This window comes from Aulostomus chinensis, chromosome 24 (genome assembly GCF_037954235.1).
Source record: "Aulostomus chinensis isolate RoL2024-O1b breed Wild chromosome 24, RoL_Achi_v1.0, whole genome shotgun sequence".
Lineage (NCBI taxonomy): Eukaryota > Metazoa > Chordata > Actinopteri > Syngnathiformes > Aulostomidae > Aulostomus > Aulostomus chinensis.
In genome coordinates this window covers 741177-761635 of record NC_141343.1, presented here as the reverse complement: position 1 = coordinate 761635, position 20459 = coordinate 741177, and the positions used below count along the sequence as shown (strand labels likewise).

The 20459-nt window shown below is 46.2% G+C and overlaps 1 protein-coding gene and 2 non-coding genes across 3 annotated transcripts; all 3 read right to left on the bottom strand.

The window, feature by feature from the left end:
* Positions 1–10766: 10766 nt before the first annotated feature.
* eif4a1a (eukaryotic translation initiation factor 4A1A) lies at positions 10767–19171 on the bottom strand. The gene is made up of 11 exons (XM_086198186.1): positions 19060–19171; positions 17670–17712; positions 16915–17047; positions 15754–15893; positions 14666–14834; positions 14003–14112; positions 13746–13889; positions 13340–13477; positions 12882–12971; positions 12314–12393; positions 10767–11926 (listed from the first exon to the last, which is right to left on the bottom strand). The coding sequence occupies exons 1-11, from the start codon at positions 19080–19082 to the stop codon at positions 11782–11784; spliced, it is 1215 nt and encodes a 404-aa protein (XP_086054312.1). The 5' UTR covers positions 19083–19171; the 3' UTR covers positions 10767–11781.
* On the bottom strand, positions 14341–14477 carry LOC147238284 (small nucleolar RNA SNORD10). The gene has a single exon (XR_015111928.1). It is a non-coding gene; the product is annotated as a small nucleolar RNA SNORD10 (small nucleolar RNA).
* Positions 14999–15136, bottom strand: LOC147238283 (small nucleolar RNA SNORD10). The gene has a single exon (XR_015111930.1). It is a non-coding gene; the product is annotated as a small nucleolar RNA SNORD10 (small nucleolar RNA).
* Positions 19172–20459: the final 1288 nt, after the last annotated feature.

The window sequence follows — 20459 nt, the reverse complement described above, 5'->3', positions numbered from 1 at the left end:
TTCTATTCGGTCATCTCATAAAATTTGATTGTAATCGGTGTTTATATTTTGCTGACGGATATGTGGGTAGAAATACCCAGATAAAGTAGTTCTCGGGTAAAAGTATTTCCATTTGAAATTCTATTAACCAAAGAAATATTTGATACTGAGTTTATGTAAGTTACAAAAGTAGTGCACATTTAAAAAAAAATTTACACGATATTCCTGTGGACCTTTGACCTCTAAAGGTCTTGTTAAGGCTGTATGTGTATGTCAATTTGTCAATACATCATCTTCCTCAGGTTTTACCATGTTTTCTATGTAAATCTTGCTTTTCCAAGTCCCTAGGATGTAACATGGTGTTGCAAAAAGTGTAATGTCCTATGAAATGTTGGAGCAAAAGTGCAAAGTCCATTACAATGCAAATACTCAAGTAAATACTACAATAATTAGACAAGTGCAAAACTTTAGCACAAATATTTGCTTACCGCGAGGATATGAAATGTAGAAATCTTCAGTGCTCCTGGACAGCTTCATATCAACATCACACTGACGTGTTTTGGTGGTTCTCACGACTGGCAGGTTAGAGTTCACCAGTTTATATCTGCACCTGTCCTACAGTGACGTACTGGTGCTCACATGTCACTTCCACCCTCTATATGCAAATATATGCACGTCGTTGTCGTTGTCGTTGTCCTCTGCTTATCCGGGTCTGGGTCGCGGGAGCAGCAGCTTCAGCAAGGAAGCCAAGACTGTCCTCTCCCCAGCCACTTCCACCAGCTGTTCCGGGGGAATCTTGAGGTGAGATATAATCCCTCCAGCATGTCCTGGGTTGGCCCTGGGGCCTCTTCTCAGTTGGAAATGCCTGGAAAACCTCCATCTCGAAACCTCCATCTCCAATTGAGGTGGTTCGGGCATCCACCTCAACTGACTCATCTTGATGTGGGGGAGCAGTGGCTCTACTCCGCGTCCCTCCTGAATGACCAAGCTTCTTACCCAGCTTACCAAGCTTCTTACTAAGGGAGATAGCAACCCTGCAGAGGAAACTCATTTCGGCCACTTGTATTCACGATCTTGTTCTTTTGGTCATTACCCAAAGCTCATGACCAAAGGTGAGGGTTGGAATGTAGATTGAGCGGTAAATCGAGAGCCTCGCCTTTTGGCTAAGCTCTCTCTTTACCACAACAGACTGGTTTAGCAGTTGCATCACTGCGGATGCCGCCCTGATCCGCCTGTGAATCTCCCGCTCCATCCTACCCTCACTTGTGATCAAGATTCCATGTCCCAAAAGCCAGCTTCCATGTCTGGGGATCAGACAGCCAAGGCCCCCGCCTTGGTCTGCTGCCCAAATGACACTGTAATGGAACCTTCCGGTTCCTCCTGCAGATGGTGGGTCCACAGGGGGACGATTCCATGTAACCTTTTCGGGCTGGGCTCAGCCAGACCTCATGGGCTAAGGCCCCACCACCAGGGGTTCAACCACGGGCCCTACCCTGGGTCTGGCTCCTGGGCAAGGTCCTGGTAACTCCCAGGTTAACCCTAGACAGACTCCTTGTTCTTCTTCTCATGAAGGGTCCTCTGAACCGTTCTTTGTCTGACCCATCACCTAGGACCAGTCTGCCTTGGGTGATCCTAGAAGGGGCAGAATGCCCCTGACAGCATAGCTCCTAGGGTCCTTAGGGCACTCAAATGTGTGCCAATTTCATCTTCAAGTTCGTATTCAAGTTCATATGAACTTGTTTCTTTATGGACTACTACAGTGCCAATTGCTCTTCGGACTTTGATCTTTGACTTATTACTGACATTAATATTTCATGTCTTGCCCTGTGCCAGATGTTTCACGGAGGGGTCATTGGTTATGTGATCGCATAAAATATAACTGGTAATCTCTGACTTTGCGCTAAATGAATGCAGGGCTGTCTGTTATATATTCATCTTTAATCTCTGACTGCTTTGATCAACAAAAACATATCACGCCCCTTTATCTCTTGCAGAGCCCTTTGTTTTAGGTTGGGGGTCTTGGTTACTTAACATCATAAAACATAACTGGCGATCTCTGACTTTGATCTCAGTCAGTGTAGCGCCCAAAGTATGTCTGTAATCTTTGATCTCTGACTGCTTTGATCACAAGAAACATACATGCTGCATCAAAGATATCCAGAATGCTGTCTGTTATCTCAAATTTCTATCATCTCAGAACCCAGATACTTAGACCTCAGACCCTAAAACTTGGTACTTTCTCAGGATGCCAACAATGCTTTTGAGTTTGACATAAGTTGGTTGAGCAGCTGTTGAGTTATCACATCAAACTCATACAGACAGACACTAAGTATTTTCTTCCATTTATAGACAAATAATTCAGCAGCATAATACTGGCCAGACAAAGAATGGTTTAACAGACTCCTCATGGAGAAGCCAACAAGTCCTATGTGTACCCTGCCCGGAGGGGAACCGGGGCCCCGCCCTGGAGCCAGGCCTGGGGTAGGGGCTCGACGGCAAGCGCCTGGTGGTCGGGCCGAAAGGTGGCATGAGCACGTCATCCCTTGGACTCACAGCCCATAAGAGGAACCGGAGGGGTCCAGTGCAATGTGGCTTGGGTGGCAGTCCAAGGCAGGGGCCTCGGCTGTCTGAACCCCAGGCATGGAAGCTGACTTTTGGGACATGGAACGTTACCTCTCTGGGGGGGAAGGAGCTGGAGCTGGTGGAAGAGGTTGAGCGTTACCGGCTAGATATAGTCGGCCTCACCTCGACACATAGCTCTGGGTCCGGAACCCGAGTCCTTGAGAGGGGTTGGACTTTCTCTTTTGCAGGAGTTACTCCAGGTGAGAGGCGGAGGGTGGGGGTGGGTTTCTTGGTTGCCCCTAGACTCTCTGCCTGTACATTGGGGTTTACCCCGGTGGACGAAAGGGTTGCTTCCCTGCGCCTTCGGGTCGGGGGACGGGTCCTGACGGTGGTCTGCGCGTATGCGCCGAACACCAGTTCAGAGTATCCACCCTTTTTGGGGTCCTTGGGAAGGGCACTGGATGGTGCCCCGGCTGGGGACTCCATTGTCCTACTGGGAGACTTCAACGCTCACGTGGGCAATGACAGCGTGACCTGGACGCGCGTGATTGAGAGGAACAGCAGGCCCGACCTGAACCGGAGTGGTGTTCAGTTATTGAACTTCTGTGCAAGTCGGAGTTTGTCCATAACGAACACCATGTTCGAATATAAGGATGCCCATCGGTGCACATGGCACCAGGACATCCAAGGTCGCAGGTCTATGATCGATTTTATAGTTGTATCATTTGACCTGCGACCGCATGTTCTGGACACTCGGGTGAAGAGAGGAGCTGAGCTGTCAACTGATCACCATCTGGTGGTGAGTTGGATCAGGTGGCAGGGGAAGACGCCGCGCAGACCCGGCAGGCCCAAACTAGTAGTGAGGGTTTGTTGGGAACGCCTGGCGGAAGAACCAGTCAGAATGATCTTCAACTCCCACCTCCGGCAGAGCTTTGACCACATCCCAGGGGCGGTGGGGGACACTGAGTCCAAATGGGCCATGTTCCGCTCTGCCATTGTTGAGGCGGCTGCTGGGGCTGGTCGCGGCGGTAATCCTCGAACCTGCTGGTGGACACCAGAGGTGAGGGGAGCCGTCGGAATGAAGAAGGAGGCTTATAGGGCATGGTTGGCCTGTGGGTCTCCAGAGGCAGCCGACCGGCACCAGCAGGCCAAATGGTGTGCAGCCCTGGCGGTCGCCAAGGCAAAAACTTGGGCGTGGGAGGAGTTTGGTGAGGCCATGGAGAACAACTATTGGTCGGCTCCGAAAAGTTTCTGGCAAACCGTCCGTCGCCTCAAGGGGGGAAGGCGGCAACTTGCTCAACTGGGGAGATAATTGGGCGGTGGAAGGAATACTTTGAGGAACTCCTCAATCCCACCAACACGTACTCCATGGAGGAGACAGAGTTTGGGGAGTGCTTGGGGGGGGGGGTCGTCCAATCTCCGGGGCAGAAGTCACCGAGGCAGTTGAGCAACTCTGCGATGGCAGAGCTCCGGGGGTGGATGAGATCTGCCCTGGGTATCTCAAGGCTCTGGATGTTGTGGGGCTGTCCTGGCTGACATGTCTCTGCAACATTGCGTGGACATCTTTTGGAGTGGCAGACCAGGGTGGTGGTCCCCAACTTTAAGAAAGGGGACCAGAGGGTGTGTTCCAAATATCGGGGGATCACACTCCTCAGCCTCCCTGGTAAGGTCTATGCCAGGGTACTGGAGAGGAGGGTCAGGGCGATAGTCGAACCTCAGATTGAGGAGGAGCAGTGTGGATTTCGTCCCGGCCATGGAACCGTGGATCAGCTCTTCACCCTCGCTAGGGTGCTGGAGGGGGCATGGGAGTTTGCCCAACCAGTCCACATGTGTTTTGTGGATCTGGAGAAGGCTTACGACAGTGTTCCCAGGAGCACCCTGTGGGGGTACTCTGGGGGTTTGGGGTGGATGGCCCTTTACAAAGGGCCTGTTGCTCATTATCCCGGAGGAGCGAGAGTCTGGTCTGCGTTGCTGGCAGTAAGTCGGACTTGTTCCCAGTGAGGGTTGGACTCCGCCAAGGCTGCCCTTTGACACCGGTTCTGTTCATAACTTTTATGGACAGAATTTCGAGGCGCAGCCGGGTAGTGGAGGGGGTCGAGTTCGGTGGCGGGAGGGCGTCGTCTCTGCTGTTTGCCGTTGACGTAGTCCTTGTGACACCATCGGGCCACGACCTCCAGCTCTTGCTGGGACAGTTTGCAGCCAAATGTGAAGCGGCTGGGATGAGAATCAGTACCTCCAAGTCTGAGGCCATGGTCCTCAGCCGGAAAAGGGTGGTTTGCCCACTCTGGCTTGGGGGAGGTCCTACCTCGGATGGAGGAGTTTAAGTATCTCAGGGTCTTGTTCATGAGTGAGGGTAGGATGGAGCGGGAGATTGCGGATGCCGCCCCAATCCGGCTGTCAGTGATGTGGGTGCTAAACCAGTCCGTTGCAGTGAAGAGGGAGCTTAGCCAGAAGGCGAGGCTCTCAATTTACTGGTCAATCTAAGTTCCAACCCTCACCCATGGTCATGAGCTTTGAGTAATGACCGAAAGAACAAGATCGCGAATACAAGCGGCAGAAAGGAGTTTCCTCCTCAGGGTGGCTGGGCTCTCCCTTAGAGACAGGGTGAGAAGCTCAGTCATTCAGGAGGGGCTCAGAGTAGAGCTGCTGCTCCTCCATGTAGAGGAGTCAGTTGAGGTGGTTCGGGCATCTGGTGAGGATGCCTCCTGGACGCCTCCTTCGGGAGGTTTTCCATGCATGCCCAACCGGGAGGAGGCCCTGAGGCCGACCCAGGACACGCTGGAGGGATTATATCTCTCGGCTGGCCTGGGAACGCCTCGGGATTCCCCCGGAAGAGCTGGTTGAAGTGGCTGGGGAGAGGACAGTCTGGGCTTCCTTACTGAGGCTGCTGCCCCCGCGACCCGGACCCACCGGATAAAACGGAGGATGATGAATATTGGCATACCATTAAAAAAATCCCAAGTTTCTTATTTGGCGACAAGTGAAGGCACATAAGAGGTTACCTGATGTAACTGTGGTTCTGTGATTTGATGTGTGGATCACACACTCCACAGTGCGACACATAAAGCTCAGACTTTGAGTACTTTTTGACACTCTGCCATGATACACACAGATGAAGCAATTCAGAGACATAAAAAAATGTACATCTGATGCAAAGTGTGTTTAAGAGTGAGTCAGCTGGAGAGTCTCATAGCAGATGTGTGTGCGTGCTGCAGGTGTGTATTTGTGACTGTTTGTGATTAATTAGGAATTGTGAGACTCCAGTCTCCCGTTTCCATCTCCATGACAACCTCGTGTGGAATCCCTAACTTAGCACCCCCCCACCTCCTTGTTCCCCCAGTTTTCCTCTTTCAAAAACAACTCACTAACACTCTCTCGGCTGTTCTTCATCTGTCCGTCTTCCTCTATGATTTCAGGTGGAAGAGAAACGGCGGCAGAGCGCTTTTCAACTCATAGTACCCCCCTCACACTCCCATATCATTTGTGTGTGTGTGTGTGTGTGAGTGTGTGAGTGTTTTGTCTGTCACATCAGAAACAGAAAAGGCAGAAGTAGCTTGCAGCAGGTTTACTCCTCTCTCCCCAACACCCACACCCACTCACTTGTATTTGGTAGCTAGTTGGGAGGCAACAGTCACATATATACGCGTGCACACGCAAACGCACACGCGCACACACACACACACACACACACACACACACACACACACACACACACACACACACACAGACCTGGGCCTTTGTGTGTAAGTCTCACCATTAAAAGTCCACTAATAAGTTAATCATGTAACACATAACAACTGTTTTTCATTTGGGCCTCAATTGTCCAGAATATTTGGACATTTTATTTCAAAATCAACTATTGAAAACTAACATGTAGTAATGTTGCTACCTGCTGTGTTCTGAAGGGTTATTATATAGATTATACAGTAAGAATATCATCACAGTGCCTAAATGTTTAAGTGTTCCAGATAATTGTCTTTGACAGTGGTTCTCAACCTGGGGCCCAGGAACCTGGGAGGCACCAAGATCATTTCTCACTGCAAAATCCTTCTATGACTAAAGATTAAACAACTGTGATACAAGTTAATTTATACTTGGACTAGATAAACATTAGAATAAACTACAGAAACTAGGAAAAGTACTCTTAAAATGCTATCTTACTTTACGTTACCAGACCCAGTTATTTGAGATGCATATTTACACAAGTACTCAGTAGTACACAGGTACTCATTGGTCATTATTTCAATCGTGCATGTGTACTCTGTAGTATTTAATTCATAAATAGACAAGTTGTCAGTATTATATTATTACACAGGTACTCAGTGGTCATTACTGCATTATTACATGAATACTCATACTTACTTCAAGAGTCCTGCAGCTCTCTTTACTCGGTATGAAGTTATTTGTCTTGTTTTGGTGTTTTTCCGCCCCCTAGTGGCTGAGAATCTTTGATTGCAGTTCAAAGCTAATTATGCCATAATATCTCCTGCTGACTCAAATGTGGACTCGGTCAGCATGTCAGAGCATTGAGTCACATGACTTCTCTTGGTGTTAAAAAGCTTTGACCATGACATTTCCATTATAGGTTCTCATTCACAATACCTGCAAAATAATGAGAGGATTCAAATGTTATGGAACTCACAGGGACACAAAAAAGTGCTTGATGGAAAGGAGGGGAAATGTGAATGAACAGAAATTAAGTGGGATGAAATCAAGAAGTAAGGAGGGCAGCGGAGTGGGAGTGGGCTGTCGATTATAGGGTGGAAAAAAGCAAGGAAGACGGGCAAATGAAAGCCACAGAATGAAGGAAGAAAGGGGGCTGAAATGGAGAGGGAGAGCAAGGGAGGAGGAAAGAAAAAGGATGAAGGGATGGATGATGGAGGGGTGGGGTGTCGGGGTTGGGTGTAGGAGGGTGGTTTTGGGTGACAGGCCTCATTGAATAGACCTCTATTCTCCCCTCTGCTGGCTTCTCTTCTCATGCAAAGCAGGCCTGTTCAGCCTCCCAGCCATCCGTCACACAACAGAAAGACCATGGCAGGCCCTTTACGAGCCTCCCACTCGCATAATCCCCCCCACCCCACACCCACCCCCACAATCCAGCACCCTACGGGGGGTGGAGTGGGTGACAGGGATGTGTATGTGTGTTTGGCAGTTGGGGGATGGTACGACGTATCTTCTCCATGGAGAAATGCCTTTGGAAGAAGGGCCACCTAGGCTGAGAGCAGAGCAGGACATTCTGGGACATGGTGTTGTTGTGCGTGTGTGTGTATGTGTGCGTGTGGGTGGGGGGTTCAAGTTAGACGAGGCTTCAGTGCCACAGCTGCAGGTGTGTATGACAACCAATCACCTGCTTTTTTTGGCCTCTCAGAGTACCAACGATGGACCAACAGTGATCCAGTGCGTCTAGTTTCTGGTCATAGCCCCTACCCTGGCCCCCTTCTGCTGGGTCCTAGGGGTGGCCAGTGATGACATAAGCCATGGGATCAGTGGATGGGCCGTTAATCTAAATTATGAATTGAACTTCTGTCAAAAGATGATAATGGTAATGACGAGATAACTGAACACTGAGTTGCACATTGGTCTGACCACACCTCCTCTGTGCAGCATGAAGGAGGCGTGGCCTCCAGGTCAGCATGTTAACCATATTTGGATTTTGAGTAAAAGGTCTTCATTGTTTACATCATGTGTTCAGCAGTATCACACAAACGGAGGCCCACTTTCTCTTAACTTGGCAGAGGGGCAGAGCCTTGGCCATGGAAGGACCCATTCATTAGTCATAGTGCCACCTGGTGGCAACAGAAAACTTTAATTTCTTTGTGTTAAGTTTACACTTTGTGGTCAGAAACTTGTTAAAACTTGGTAACGGGAAAGAAAGAGAAGTCTTTATAGTCAGTGTGCACACAGATGCAACAGACTTTATGAACCCATCGTCTACAAAGCAACGAGCGACTGCGTACAGCGCTCCACTACATGCCTTGGTGGGTATAACCTTGTGTACTGTACATGTTTTTGAGGGTGGGGAAAACCAGAGCAGCCAAAGGAAACCCATGCTGACACAGAGGGAAAGTACAAACTCACCTTGTATGGGATGTAAGCCAGCCAGATCCTTCCTGATGTGAGGCAACAGTGCGACCTAAACACCTGACTAGAGGTGCTGGTTGTCATCAAAGCTGAAACCGGCCAAAATAACTTTCACTGCTTTTCAGGGGATGTTACATGACACATTCAAATCTAATATTCTGCCTCTTGTTTGAGGGGCCATGTGTTCCATGACGTCATAGAACTTCCTGGACTCATCTCTGACTTTGATCTCAGTCCACCTGTCTTTCATCTTATCATCACAAAAACAGCTTCAAAGCTATCCAGAGTCCTACTTGTCATCTCAGTCTATGATCACCAAATTTCTCACTCAAAACCCTTTAGAGCTCAGACCCTCAAATACAGTACTGAACTCCCTCCAGGTACCGGTGATCCACATGCCAAGCTTGAAGGCGATCGGATGAGCAGTGACTAATAAATGTGCCAGCGACATCAAGACAGTATGACCGTCATCACAAGTCATTGCAGTACAATCAGATTATTAATTGTAATACTCTAAAGTGAAGAGGTTTCATTTCATTCTTTGACTTTCCCTGATGGAACAAAATTCAGACGCTCCTTGGACTCGGATCATCTTGCCAGAAAGTAATTTCTGTAAAGGATCAACTGTCTCCCTCTAGTGGCGGCGAGGGGACATTCACAGAACTTACGGGATAGGGACAGAGTAGATGAGGAGAGTAGATGCAATGCGTTCACAAGTTTAGAAACTTTACTGTAAAGCAGTGAGAAGCCTTGCAGTCTTTTTAACCCTACTGAGCTTCAAATTCATTTTAAGGAAGAAATTTTTTACCACCGATCACACCCTAAAATCCACACTAATCTAAAGATGTGGAGGGAAATGATTTACCTGTAGATTTACTCATAAGACAGATACTCTATTGATCCCAGAGGGAAATTCAGTACCAGAGACAGCACCAGTAAAACACAGCACACATTCCACAAATACTGTGGCAATACTTAAACTAAATAATAAATCAATTAACAAGTGTATAATACAACAATAGTGCAATGTTAAAATGGACATCATGAACAGTGCAAGTGGAAGTCGACATGCAAAAATGCAGATGTAGATGGATTGCACATGGGTGGGATATATTATATGGGGGCAGGCGGAGGAAGCACAGTTCAGTTCAGTCAGGGCTCCTCAGAGCGAGCAGTTGAAGAGCCGAATGGCTCAAGGGACAAATGACTTCCTCAGCCTGTCGGTGTGGAACAACAGTAACGACAGCCTGTTACTGAAGGAGCTCCTCCGCCTAGAAATGGTGATGTGCAGACAGTGATGGGGGTTGTCCTGGGTGGACAAGAACCTAGTCAGAGTTCTCCGTTCTGCCACCGATGTTAGGGAGTCCAGTTCTGAACGGGCTACGGTGCCGACCTTCCGTACCAGTCTGGCCAGCCCAGTGGAATCCCTCTTCTTGATGCTTCCTCTCCAGCACACCACACAGTAGAAGAGGGCACTGGCTACAACTGTCTGGTGGAACATCAGCAGCAGTTTACTACAGCTGTTACAGTAACTGATGCTGTTATATTAGTGTACAAAAATTTAAACTAACTTCTCAAGTCTGTTGTTTACAGTTCTAGATTCAATCTTTCAAATTTAACCATCAGTTTTAGTCTATTTCCAATGTTTGCATCAATGCTACAGCAACAGCTGAGAACAGGGAGTGATGCCCATTTTTAAACCACACACAGTTTAAAGGAGACCTTTATTGCAGGAAGACTTCAGAGTGCAGACTCATCCGCATAGCCTTGAGATTTAAAGTTTAAGCACAACCTGGACAAGCTTGAAATAAAGAGGCAGGGCAGAATGTCACGCCTGAGCTGGTGGTCATGGTTACAGGATGGAACAAGACAGGATTTGGCCACCAGACCTTTGATATTCAACAAGGCAGAGGCCAGGTTACACTGTAAAGGAGAAACCTTTATTTTTTTTTAAGACCATTAAAATAAATACTATACAGAATCCAATGTAGAAAACTTGATACACGGTTTCTGTCTCAAAAAGGTTAACAATTCCATAAATTCATTTTAAAAAATAGCACTGACCATACACCCCAAAAACATGACGGTTCTCCTACAGCAGACACCACACCCCATGATGACAGGACAGATGAAGAGATGTGTAAGGGTTGGGGGGGGGGGGGTCAGGGAGGGGTATAATCTCCATATATCATCTGTAGTTTGGTCCTTTTCTCAGAAACACCCTTGTCTCCAAACATTTTGGCGAGGTAGGTTACAAAAAGTGACCACCACCTTCTCAAAAATCCAATATTCTGTTGAATAAAAACTTAAAGTTGGTGTTGGAGATTAAACCAGGTTATTCGGGTGCAGAGGCAACAACTCACCAACGTTCACCTCCCAACATCTGCCGATACCCGTCCTAAACTGAACACTACCGTACAAGGCGAGCGGCGTGTACAATAGCGCTTTGCAAAGATATGAAACACCAGAAGGATCAGAACGGTAAACGAGTCATTCATGGTGATTTTACTATACAGGTCTTTTTATTGAAGATGCCCTGTGTAGTCTGGCCCCCAGAATCGGTTCTTAACATGATCATGATGCGTGTTAAAGATGGTTTCAGTACACTGAAGTTTAACACTGATCTGGTCAAATGCAGCACTTCTGTTCGAGTCGATGCTGTGGGTGCAAACCACAGCCACATTTCACAAAAGCTTAAAATCACTGTGTGACAGTAATAGGATGTGTATAACTAGTAGAGCCAAGTTAGAATTTAATGTGTCAGAGCTTTGAAATGTGCTTTTGGGGGAAAAAAAAAAAAGGGTTATGTTTTGCACTCATGGGAACCAGGTTCAAAGTTCAATTGCTTTACGTGCAAGTCCTCACTTTGCACTCTGTTCTGATTAATGCTGGAAGGCAGGTTACTGCAGGAAAATTTGGTGCTGATATCGACTAGAGCAGTGAGATTATGGCAAGCAGGTCCGTAATTCATCCTTCCAATCAAGATGGCCAAACTATTGAACAGGCTGGGAAGGAACAATGGCTGCAGTCTCTTCCCGTAGAATGGAGAGGGAACGTCGGGGTGGAATTTAGCCAAAAGAAGTTCTTGGAATTCAGATCATTTAAGAAACACAGTTTGACTTCTAAAATGACGGGGTGACGACGGGCGTGTGGAGTCTTCTAGATCAAGTCGGCCACATTCATGGGCATCTCCTCCACGGTGGTGTTGTAGAAGGTTTCGATGTCCCTCAGGGTTCGCTTGTCATCCTCAGTCACCATGTTGATGGCTACTCCCTTACGGCCGAAACGACCACCACGACCGATCCTGGTAGCAGGACAGAGAACACTGTTAGACTGAGGGACACTTCACAGTTATTCAGTTTCTCTCTTGCAGGAATGCTGCTCAGGTCAACCAGTCTGATCTGGTTAAAGGCTCAGTGAGTTTTTCTGGTAGACCGGAAGGGAACCGACACTGGCTGGCTGCAAAAATGAATAAATGTCTATCTGCGTTTTTCAGAATATTGCAACACAATTTTGACTCTTTGTTTTCACTTCATTCACGTAAATAACAAAGACCTTTTGAGAGCTCTTTTTTCTAAAGGGGAGCTGGACTTTCTATTGACCTGAGAGACGAGCTTTGGTCTGGAAGGAATTTGGACAATAGTTCCACAGGAGTCAAGTGGCGACAGGAAAGGTGTGCTGGTAGTTTTACCTGTGGATGTAGTTCTCCCTGTTGGTGGGAAGATCATAGTTGATGACTAGGGACACCTGCTGCACATCGATCCCTCTGGCCTGAGGAGGAAACAGCCATTATTAGACTCGTTGCATTAATTAACTCAAACATCTCAGTGAGGGATGATGATTGAGAACATCCGCCACAGATTCAGCCAACGTGAAGCTACAGACTACATTTCGGATAGGACTCCTAACAACTTAACCCAATACATGAAGGGAGACTAGATTTGAGTGTCATCTGCCAATTAGTTGTGGGTCCTGGACTCGAACCAGGTCACAGTGGAGGGCAGATACCTTCTCTGCCAAGGAACATTCAGTCCTTCACCAACATGGCAGATGGGAGGAGAGGGAACCTTGGACTTGCGTACGACACATATGATAGTGGGAAATCTGGCTCAGAAGAAAGACCACCTAAAAATATGTATCTACAGCGGTAACAGGAGTGAGGTGAACCTGTAGTTCAAGTCTCTGGTCAGACACAGTTGATGGTGGCTGAACTACGATCTGGCTTGTGTGTGTGTGTCAAAGCTAAAGATGGCACCTACCAGCAGGTCAGTGGTGATGAGGACTCGACTGGAGCCTGAGCGGAACTCCCTCATGATCAAGTCTCTCTCCTTCTGGTCCATGTCTCCATGCTGGAGGACAAACAGAAACATGGCACGATTATCTCCAGGCACTGCACCAGTGGGAAGATGTCACATCAAGAAAACACTAAACAGACATTCTTAAATACTCATGACTGACACCTGCTAATACACACAGGTATCTCAATACACCAGTCTGGGATTCTCGTTGGTGAAAATCCATTCAAAAAATCAAAAACAGCAAGACATTTCATTAATCTCTCATTGTACAAAAATCAGTCTTAATCAGGTAGGGGGCTGCATTTTCCCTCAGCTCCCATTCCTCCAAAGAAAGAATTTCTATGACCCGTGGTTATAACCAGCCTCTGCAACAGCAGCAGCCTCCTGTGACTGAGGTACAAGATGTCAGCTGGGCTTACCAGAGCAGAGACAGTGAAGTCCCTGGCGTGCATCTTCTCAGTAAGCCAGTCCACTTTCCTCCTGGTGTTAATGAAAATGACGGCTTGTGTGATGGTCAGGGTCTCATACAGGTCACACAGAGTGTCGAGCTTCCACTCCTGAGTGATGACAGCAGCATGTCACACATGGCTGGCTCAAAATGACTCACATTACATTTCAGATAACTTTATTTATCCCCGAGGGGCAATTAAGATCACAACTCAAAGCCTGATACAACTATCACAAGCCGTCACAATTATTACAGATTGAAAGTAATAATGGTACACTTCAGAAACTTAACAACAGCACATATACATTTGTTGTGTATGTACGCTAAACTTACACGCACTTCTACTCAACTGGAAAAAAGAATCAAGATTTCCTGACCTCTTTCTCCACATTGATGTAGAACTGGCGGATACCCTCAAGGGTCAACTCCTCCTTCTTCACCAGGATTCTAATGGGTTCACGCATGAACTTCTTTGTGACCTCCAGCACATCAGCTGGCATGGTGGCCGACAGAAGGACAACCTAGAGGACAAACCATTGATGAGTGCTGAGGCCAACTGACTTGACAACATCAGAGGGTCTGAGTGTGAGCCAAGGGTTGGCCAGGACTATTAGTGCAGTGGGTTCCTCCTTACCTGCGTGTTGCTGGGCAGTTTCTGAAAGATCTCATAGATCTGGTCCTTGAACCCTCGACTGAGCATCTCATCGGCCTCATCCAACACAAAAATTTTTATGTTCCTTGGAGCTGCAGAACAAAAAAAGACAACTGGTTTAATTATGATGGACTGAGACTGTCAAACAAAATATTGCAGCACTGCGAGTTACAGTTTGGGCGCATTAAGGATTTAGCCCATCTCAGAAGTGGATGGTAGAACTCAAACTCTATTACGGCTCATGCTGACGTCAAAGCAGTCAATGCTCGCGTTACTTCACCAGGAGAAAACGGTCGAGACTCTGTTCTGTGACTGTTGCTGCATTCAGAAGTAGTTATAATCATGCTTCTGGGTCCCTATGCAGCTGACTAACTCCAGCCTGCAGAACGCCGACTGGAGTGTCAACATGCCAGGGGTCTACAGAGTCAGCTGACACGCATGAGTTTCATCATAATACAGCAACGCATCTTTTGCTACAAGCATGTCCAGAGGTTCAATCAGAGAAGAACATGCTAATCTAGGGAGAGGAGATTCACTCACAGAAGCTAGTTTGGTCTAAATATTCTACAATTAAGGGCACTAACCAGCGTGAGCAAGGGCACTGTGCCAACAGCTCTGGCAATGTGAATCCTCGTGACAACTTACAGATGTTTTTCCGGGTTAACATGTCAAAGACTCGGCCGGGGGTTCCCACCACAATGTGAGGGGCTTCAGCCTGCAGCTTCTGGACTTCACAGCGGATGTTGGTCCCGCCGATGCAGGCGTAGCAAGTGGCTCCCATGTAGTCACCCAGAGCCAGCACGACCTTCTGGATCTGAAGACGCACAGAAACAAGACCAGTTTAGTCCAACTTTTAACACTGTATGCAACGTTTGTGCATCCCTGTGAGACCTGGAACATTCAAGCACTTCTAATGGGATGACAAAGCTCAAATAAGTGCACATGCATCAGGGACAGAGATGACCACAACAGAAAGCTGTATTCAGAAATGCTAACTTATGATCATGCCTCTGCTTCCCTGTTTAGCTGACAATTCCAGCCTGCAGAATGACAGCTGGAGCCACACCACGCCAGGGGTCTAGAGTCAGCTGACACGCATGGGTTTCATCACAATACAGCAGTTCAGGAGGGTGCTAGAGGTTGAACAATGGTAATTATCACTAGAAACTTGTGAATTCTCCTGTGTTGTGAGCTTGTATGAGATGGGTTGACTTAGTCAGTGACTGTCTCACTCCTCCAAGTTAGCAAAGAGATCTTGTGATCACTTGTGTTTGCCTAATAGCAGGATGATCTCCTATTTACACCCAAGTGGATGGTTTCTATGAAATTTAGTCCAATGATAGAGGTCGAGGCACTCAGAACTGATCCTGAACCAGATTTGATTAAGTGTTGTAAGTGAACTTTGTTTTTGGCTGAAACTTGGCAAGTGATTCGCATTTAGCTGCATTTTTTGTATAAAAACAATTTTGTTGTCTTTATGTCCAAACTGTTGCATCATCATACACGAGGAAAAAAGAAGAGAAAAATCTAATCTTGATTTCATGTGCTGCTGCTATATTGAAATTGGACTAATACAGATGCTTTTCTGCATTAATTTCCAGGAAAAACAAATACCAGGGTAATGACTTGTACATATGGCAAGTTACAAAACTGTGTGTATAATCTCATTCAGATACTGCGCGCGCGCGCGCACACACACACACACACACACACACACACACACACACACACACCTGCTGAGCCAGCTCCCTGGTAGGGGCCAAGACCAGGGCCTGAGTTTCCCTCATCTCAACATCGATCTGCTGGAGGATGGAAATGGCGAAGGTGGCGGTCTTCCCAGTGCCAGACTGGGCCTGAGCGATCACATCATAACCTGAAAGGGAGACAGAAAGGACACTGGCACTTATTCACCGGTGGACAGTCGTTTATCACCAAATATCATACCTTTACACTCCAAAACACAGTGCCTTGAAGTTTATGATAAATGATTTAAACTGGTGTAACACCACCACCATATCAACATCTAATCAAACATTCTGGGTTGTTTATATTAGCACACTTGCATTCCTTCACCATTTAGCAGTGATACAAACAAATGCCCAGCCCAAATCGTGGTTTAAAATAAAAATATCTATATGCAAATGATTTTTTGCTGCAATTACTGTTCAGTGTCTCAAGTCAGGAATAGGCCTGTGTTAGACAATACAGCTAGGGGCCTAAAATACATCATCAAGAAGGTTAAGCCTTGAAAATAAAGATGTGCAAGAATATATAATAAAAACAAAACAGGTTTAAAATACTCAAGATTCGGTTAGATGAGGTGATTGTGTTTCTCATGTGGTCGCACTATGGTTTCAGGGCTGCAGAGGAAGTGAGGCTGAGACAAACAAGCAGGCGTTTGCTCTCCAGATAGCATAAGTGGAAACCTTTCGCTGCCATTGTAGAACAGCCTCTTGCATGTCTCTACAAGGGACTTTTCCAATGCCCTCCCTGTACGACAGCTTTGGTGGCAAAACTGTTTTGTCATGGTTGACTTTTGAGGAAATGGAGGGTGGAGGTGGGGTCTCATTTAGCTTGAGTGTCAAATGACTCACTGCAACGGGACTGTAACCTGTGATACCAGCAATGACATTGTGGGCAGAATATAACTGCATTTCTTATGAAAAATATGCAATTTTATTTATTTCAACTAACACTGTTGTGTTATTTTCACTATTAAACTGAATGCTTACAACTTTCAATTAAACCCTTTACAATGTAGTACATTTAGCCTCTTATATTGCACTTTCCTGCAGTCTTAACACTACCCTGGGTCAATATTGGGATTCTAATAACATTTCAATTGATTGTGCAGAGATGAATTGTCTCATACACAACCGGTGTAGTTTACTCACCCTTGATACAAGGAATAATGGCTCTCTGCTGGATGGCTGAAGGCTTCTCAAAACCATAAGCGTAAATTCCTCGGAGCAGAGCCTCGCGCAGGTTCATGTCATCAAAACTGTCCACGATCTGGTTCCAGTTGCTCTGCAGGAGTAATAAAGCAGGGAGGTTTAAATGATGTCTCAGATCTACTTCCAAGTTACTGACTTGCCAGGACACCCTGAACAGGAAGTTTCTGAGTAAATACCTTCATTAAATGACTTACTATTGGCTTAAGGGGTAATAACAGTCTCAGTATTATCAAAAAGATGGTAAGTCAAAACATTTTTGGTACCAGCTGAACTGCAACAAAAAAAATTAACCTTGAGCAAATCATAATTGACTGAGGTGAGACATCAAGCATCTGACGTTTTAATCAGATTGGAAATCTTCAGCTCCACTTGGTGGAGTATATTATCAATTATAACACTTATTAGCAGTTTTCAACATCTAAAACTAATTAAATACATTATTTGCAGTGCTTTACAGTATTAGAACACCTTTTACACAACATACACGCGTCTCTGTATGAAAGGAGATACATAAATAAAGATTTAGAAGAACTTTCTTCTGAGTTGTTTCCAAGTGCATTTTTTGGGGGGGGGGGGGGTTGTTGAAGCAACCAAACAAGCAGAACCAGCCTAACATATGAAGCTGTGAATGTGTTTATTCCATTCACAGTTTGATAACTTGAGGTGGCGTGACTGGTTGAGTGCACAGACAATACCTCAATGATGCCATCTGGCTCCATGCCCTCCGGGCCATTGTCTCTGAAAATGACAAAACCATAACAGAGATATTGTTATTTCTTTGGTGAAAAATCAACACTTTCGCACCATGCCACTAAGCAGCTCCACTCTATACTGAAATGTCGATAAGAGGAGTAAGATCACTGCCATCTTGTTATGAATGGCGCTGGGTGAACAAATTGGTCTTCTACAGTACATTTCAGTGTCTAGCCTCTAAACTGAGAATGGTATCTGCGTTCAAGAAAGTACTTAACGGTTCTTCTATACCGATGGATGAAAAGAATCATCCGCGGCCTCACATACAAACACCAGTTAATGCAATTTAAGGGCTGCGACCCTCCAACTCTTGCCTTTATAGCAGAGTCCGCCATTTCTCCCCAACATCCAAGATGGAGGCTCCTCTCGGCACTGAGTCTCAGAGAAAACGGCCGCGGACCAGCCACGTCACAGCTCGTAAAAGACGGGGAATTAGCCCTGAACTAATATCAAATCACCTTCGGTACAGTCATATGTTTTATTGCGAAATTGGTGAACAAGAGAAGAACCGTTTTAACTGGCTCCACCCCGTTATAGCGGTCTCACCCCGTGACATAATACCGTCAAACAGCGTGAGCCTCGCCGCCAGGCCCAACTCGCCGATATGTGGCCTTTTAACCAAACCTGTCGAGTCAGCGGAACCTATTACTTCAGTTCCCCGACACAAAAAAGACGTCAAAAAATAACGATGACAGAAAACGCGTTCTCCACGGCAGCGGCGCTAGCATCATGCTAGCCGCCGAACCGGCATTGTTAACACTACCGCGACCATGTGCGGTCAACCGGACGAGTATTAACATGTTTTAAAATACACGCCAACAACTCCGCCGTTAGCTTTCACACACGTATAGATAACACCGCGACTATACGCGTTGTAATAGTCAACTATGTATTATAAAATTGGTGATAACGAATCGGGGAAAATAACACGAGCGCCTGAAGGCCTCGCTAGGCCCGGCGCATTCACGTGCTGCCCAAGGCACCGGCTAACGTTGGCTTTGCTTCGGCTAACTGGGCCGTCAGATTCACCCACCACTCCTACCTCTTATCACACCCGTGTATCTCATGTATGAAACAGAGATTAACGCCGTCAGAGTTTACAGTGCGATTTTCTGTCCGGGAATTTTAGCTATATCGGTTCATAGAACGCGTGGACCAGCAGTGAAGCTATCGATAGGCCTTCGAGTTAAGGATATAAAACACAGCATTCAAACGGTGATCCGCTCAATATCACCATCACAATCCACATTTTCACTTTGGCATAAGGACATGATGTGTCTGAATCCATCTATTAAACACTATACGGTCATATCAGAATAAAATTTCCCTTACCTATTATCATATTCAGCCGACATTATTACAAAGAAAGAAACTGCGGCAGAAATGACTTATATACCACACAAAGAAGCTTTCTCATTGCAACATATCGCCGTCATTTAATGGTAGTCCCGCCTACAGAAGCTCATGATTGGTCAGTTATGGTGTTACGTATATGTAGGTGGGCCTGGGCGTCGAAAGAGGCGCACGGTTCCGAAATTTGTAACACGCTAGAGGGGCGGTGTCTACAATTTCACATAGAATGTATGACTGGAATGTTAGCCGGGCTACGCCGGGACCCGGTGAAATCCAACATTTTTCGTCAGGAACAAGACAAAAGCAGGACCGGTAGGGAGGATTTTCCCTCTGTTTCCTGATAATATTCCCATGAAATCTGTCTAGTTTTCACATTGTCCAGCAAAACATGGAAATTTACAGCGTGACGCACAACTGACCAGATGAACCAGAATGAATCGCACACACACACACACACACACACACACACACACACACACACACACACACACACACACACACACACACACACGAGAGCAGCTGAAAATCACAGGTATTTAATAGTATTTAATTCATGTGAAACTTTGAAAGTTGGAATAGATAAATCATTTGTTGGCACAATTTCAAATTAGTTTTATTTCACTCTGTTTTTCAATAGTATTTTTTGCATGTTGCAATTCCAGTAGTATTGTTTCCTCCACAGACTGGCCGATTATGCTGGAGCTCACAATTACTTTATAGTCTACTATATACTACTATATGTACTACATATTACTATATGACCACAACAACCATCACCCTCACAGACATCATGAGAACGCAAAAAGGATGCAAAGAAGAATAATGAAGAAACACAGCGATGACGGAAGAGAGCTAGCCGAGACAACAGAGACTGATGGGGACTACATTTTATTAAACTGATCAGTGTGAGATTTTGGGAAGGATGGGGAGCTGGCGAGGGAGTCAAGATACTTCCATGAGTGTAGTGTTTTATAGAAATGTCTGCAGGAAATGACTACGTATCCCATCAGTACCATCTGCAGCTCTCAGATATTCAAGCAGACATGAATAATTTAGAGAGAAGGGAGGCAATGGCCTGCTACTTTTCCTTACTAGAAAGACTCTATCTGATTTATTTGTCATCATGACAGGTACTTGTCACCTTGAACTTTGACTACCGAAATATTTCCAGGTCATTCTTGAGACCCAGTGGGTATTTCAGCAAAATTTAAAGAAATTTTATCAAGGTCTATGTGACATACTTCAGCCTATAAAAAAAAGATGGCTTCACCCTGGTCACATGACAGCGCCATGAACATTACACAGGCAGCACGGTGGTGCAGTGGTTAACACTGTCGCCTCACAGCAAGAAGGTTCAAGTCCCGGCTCGGGCACGAGAT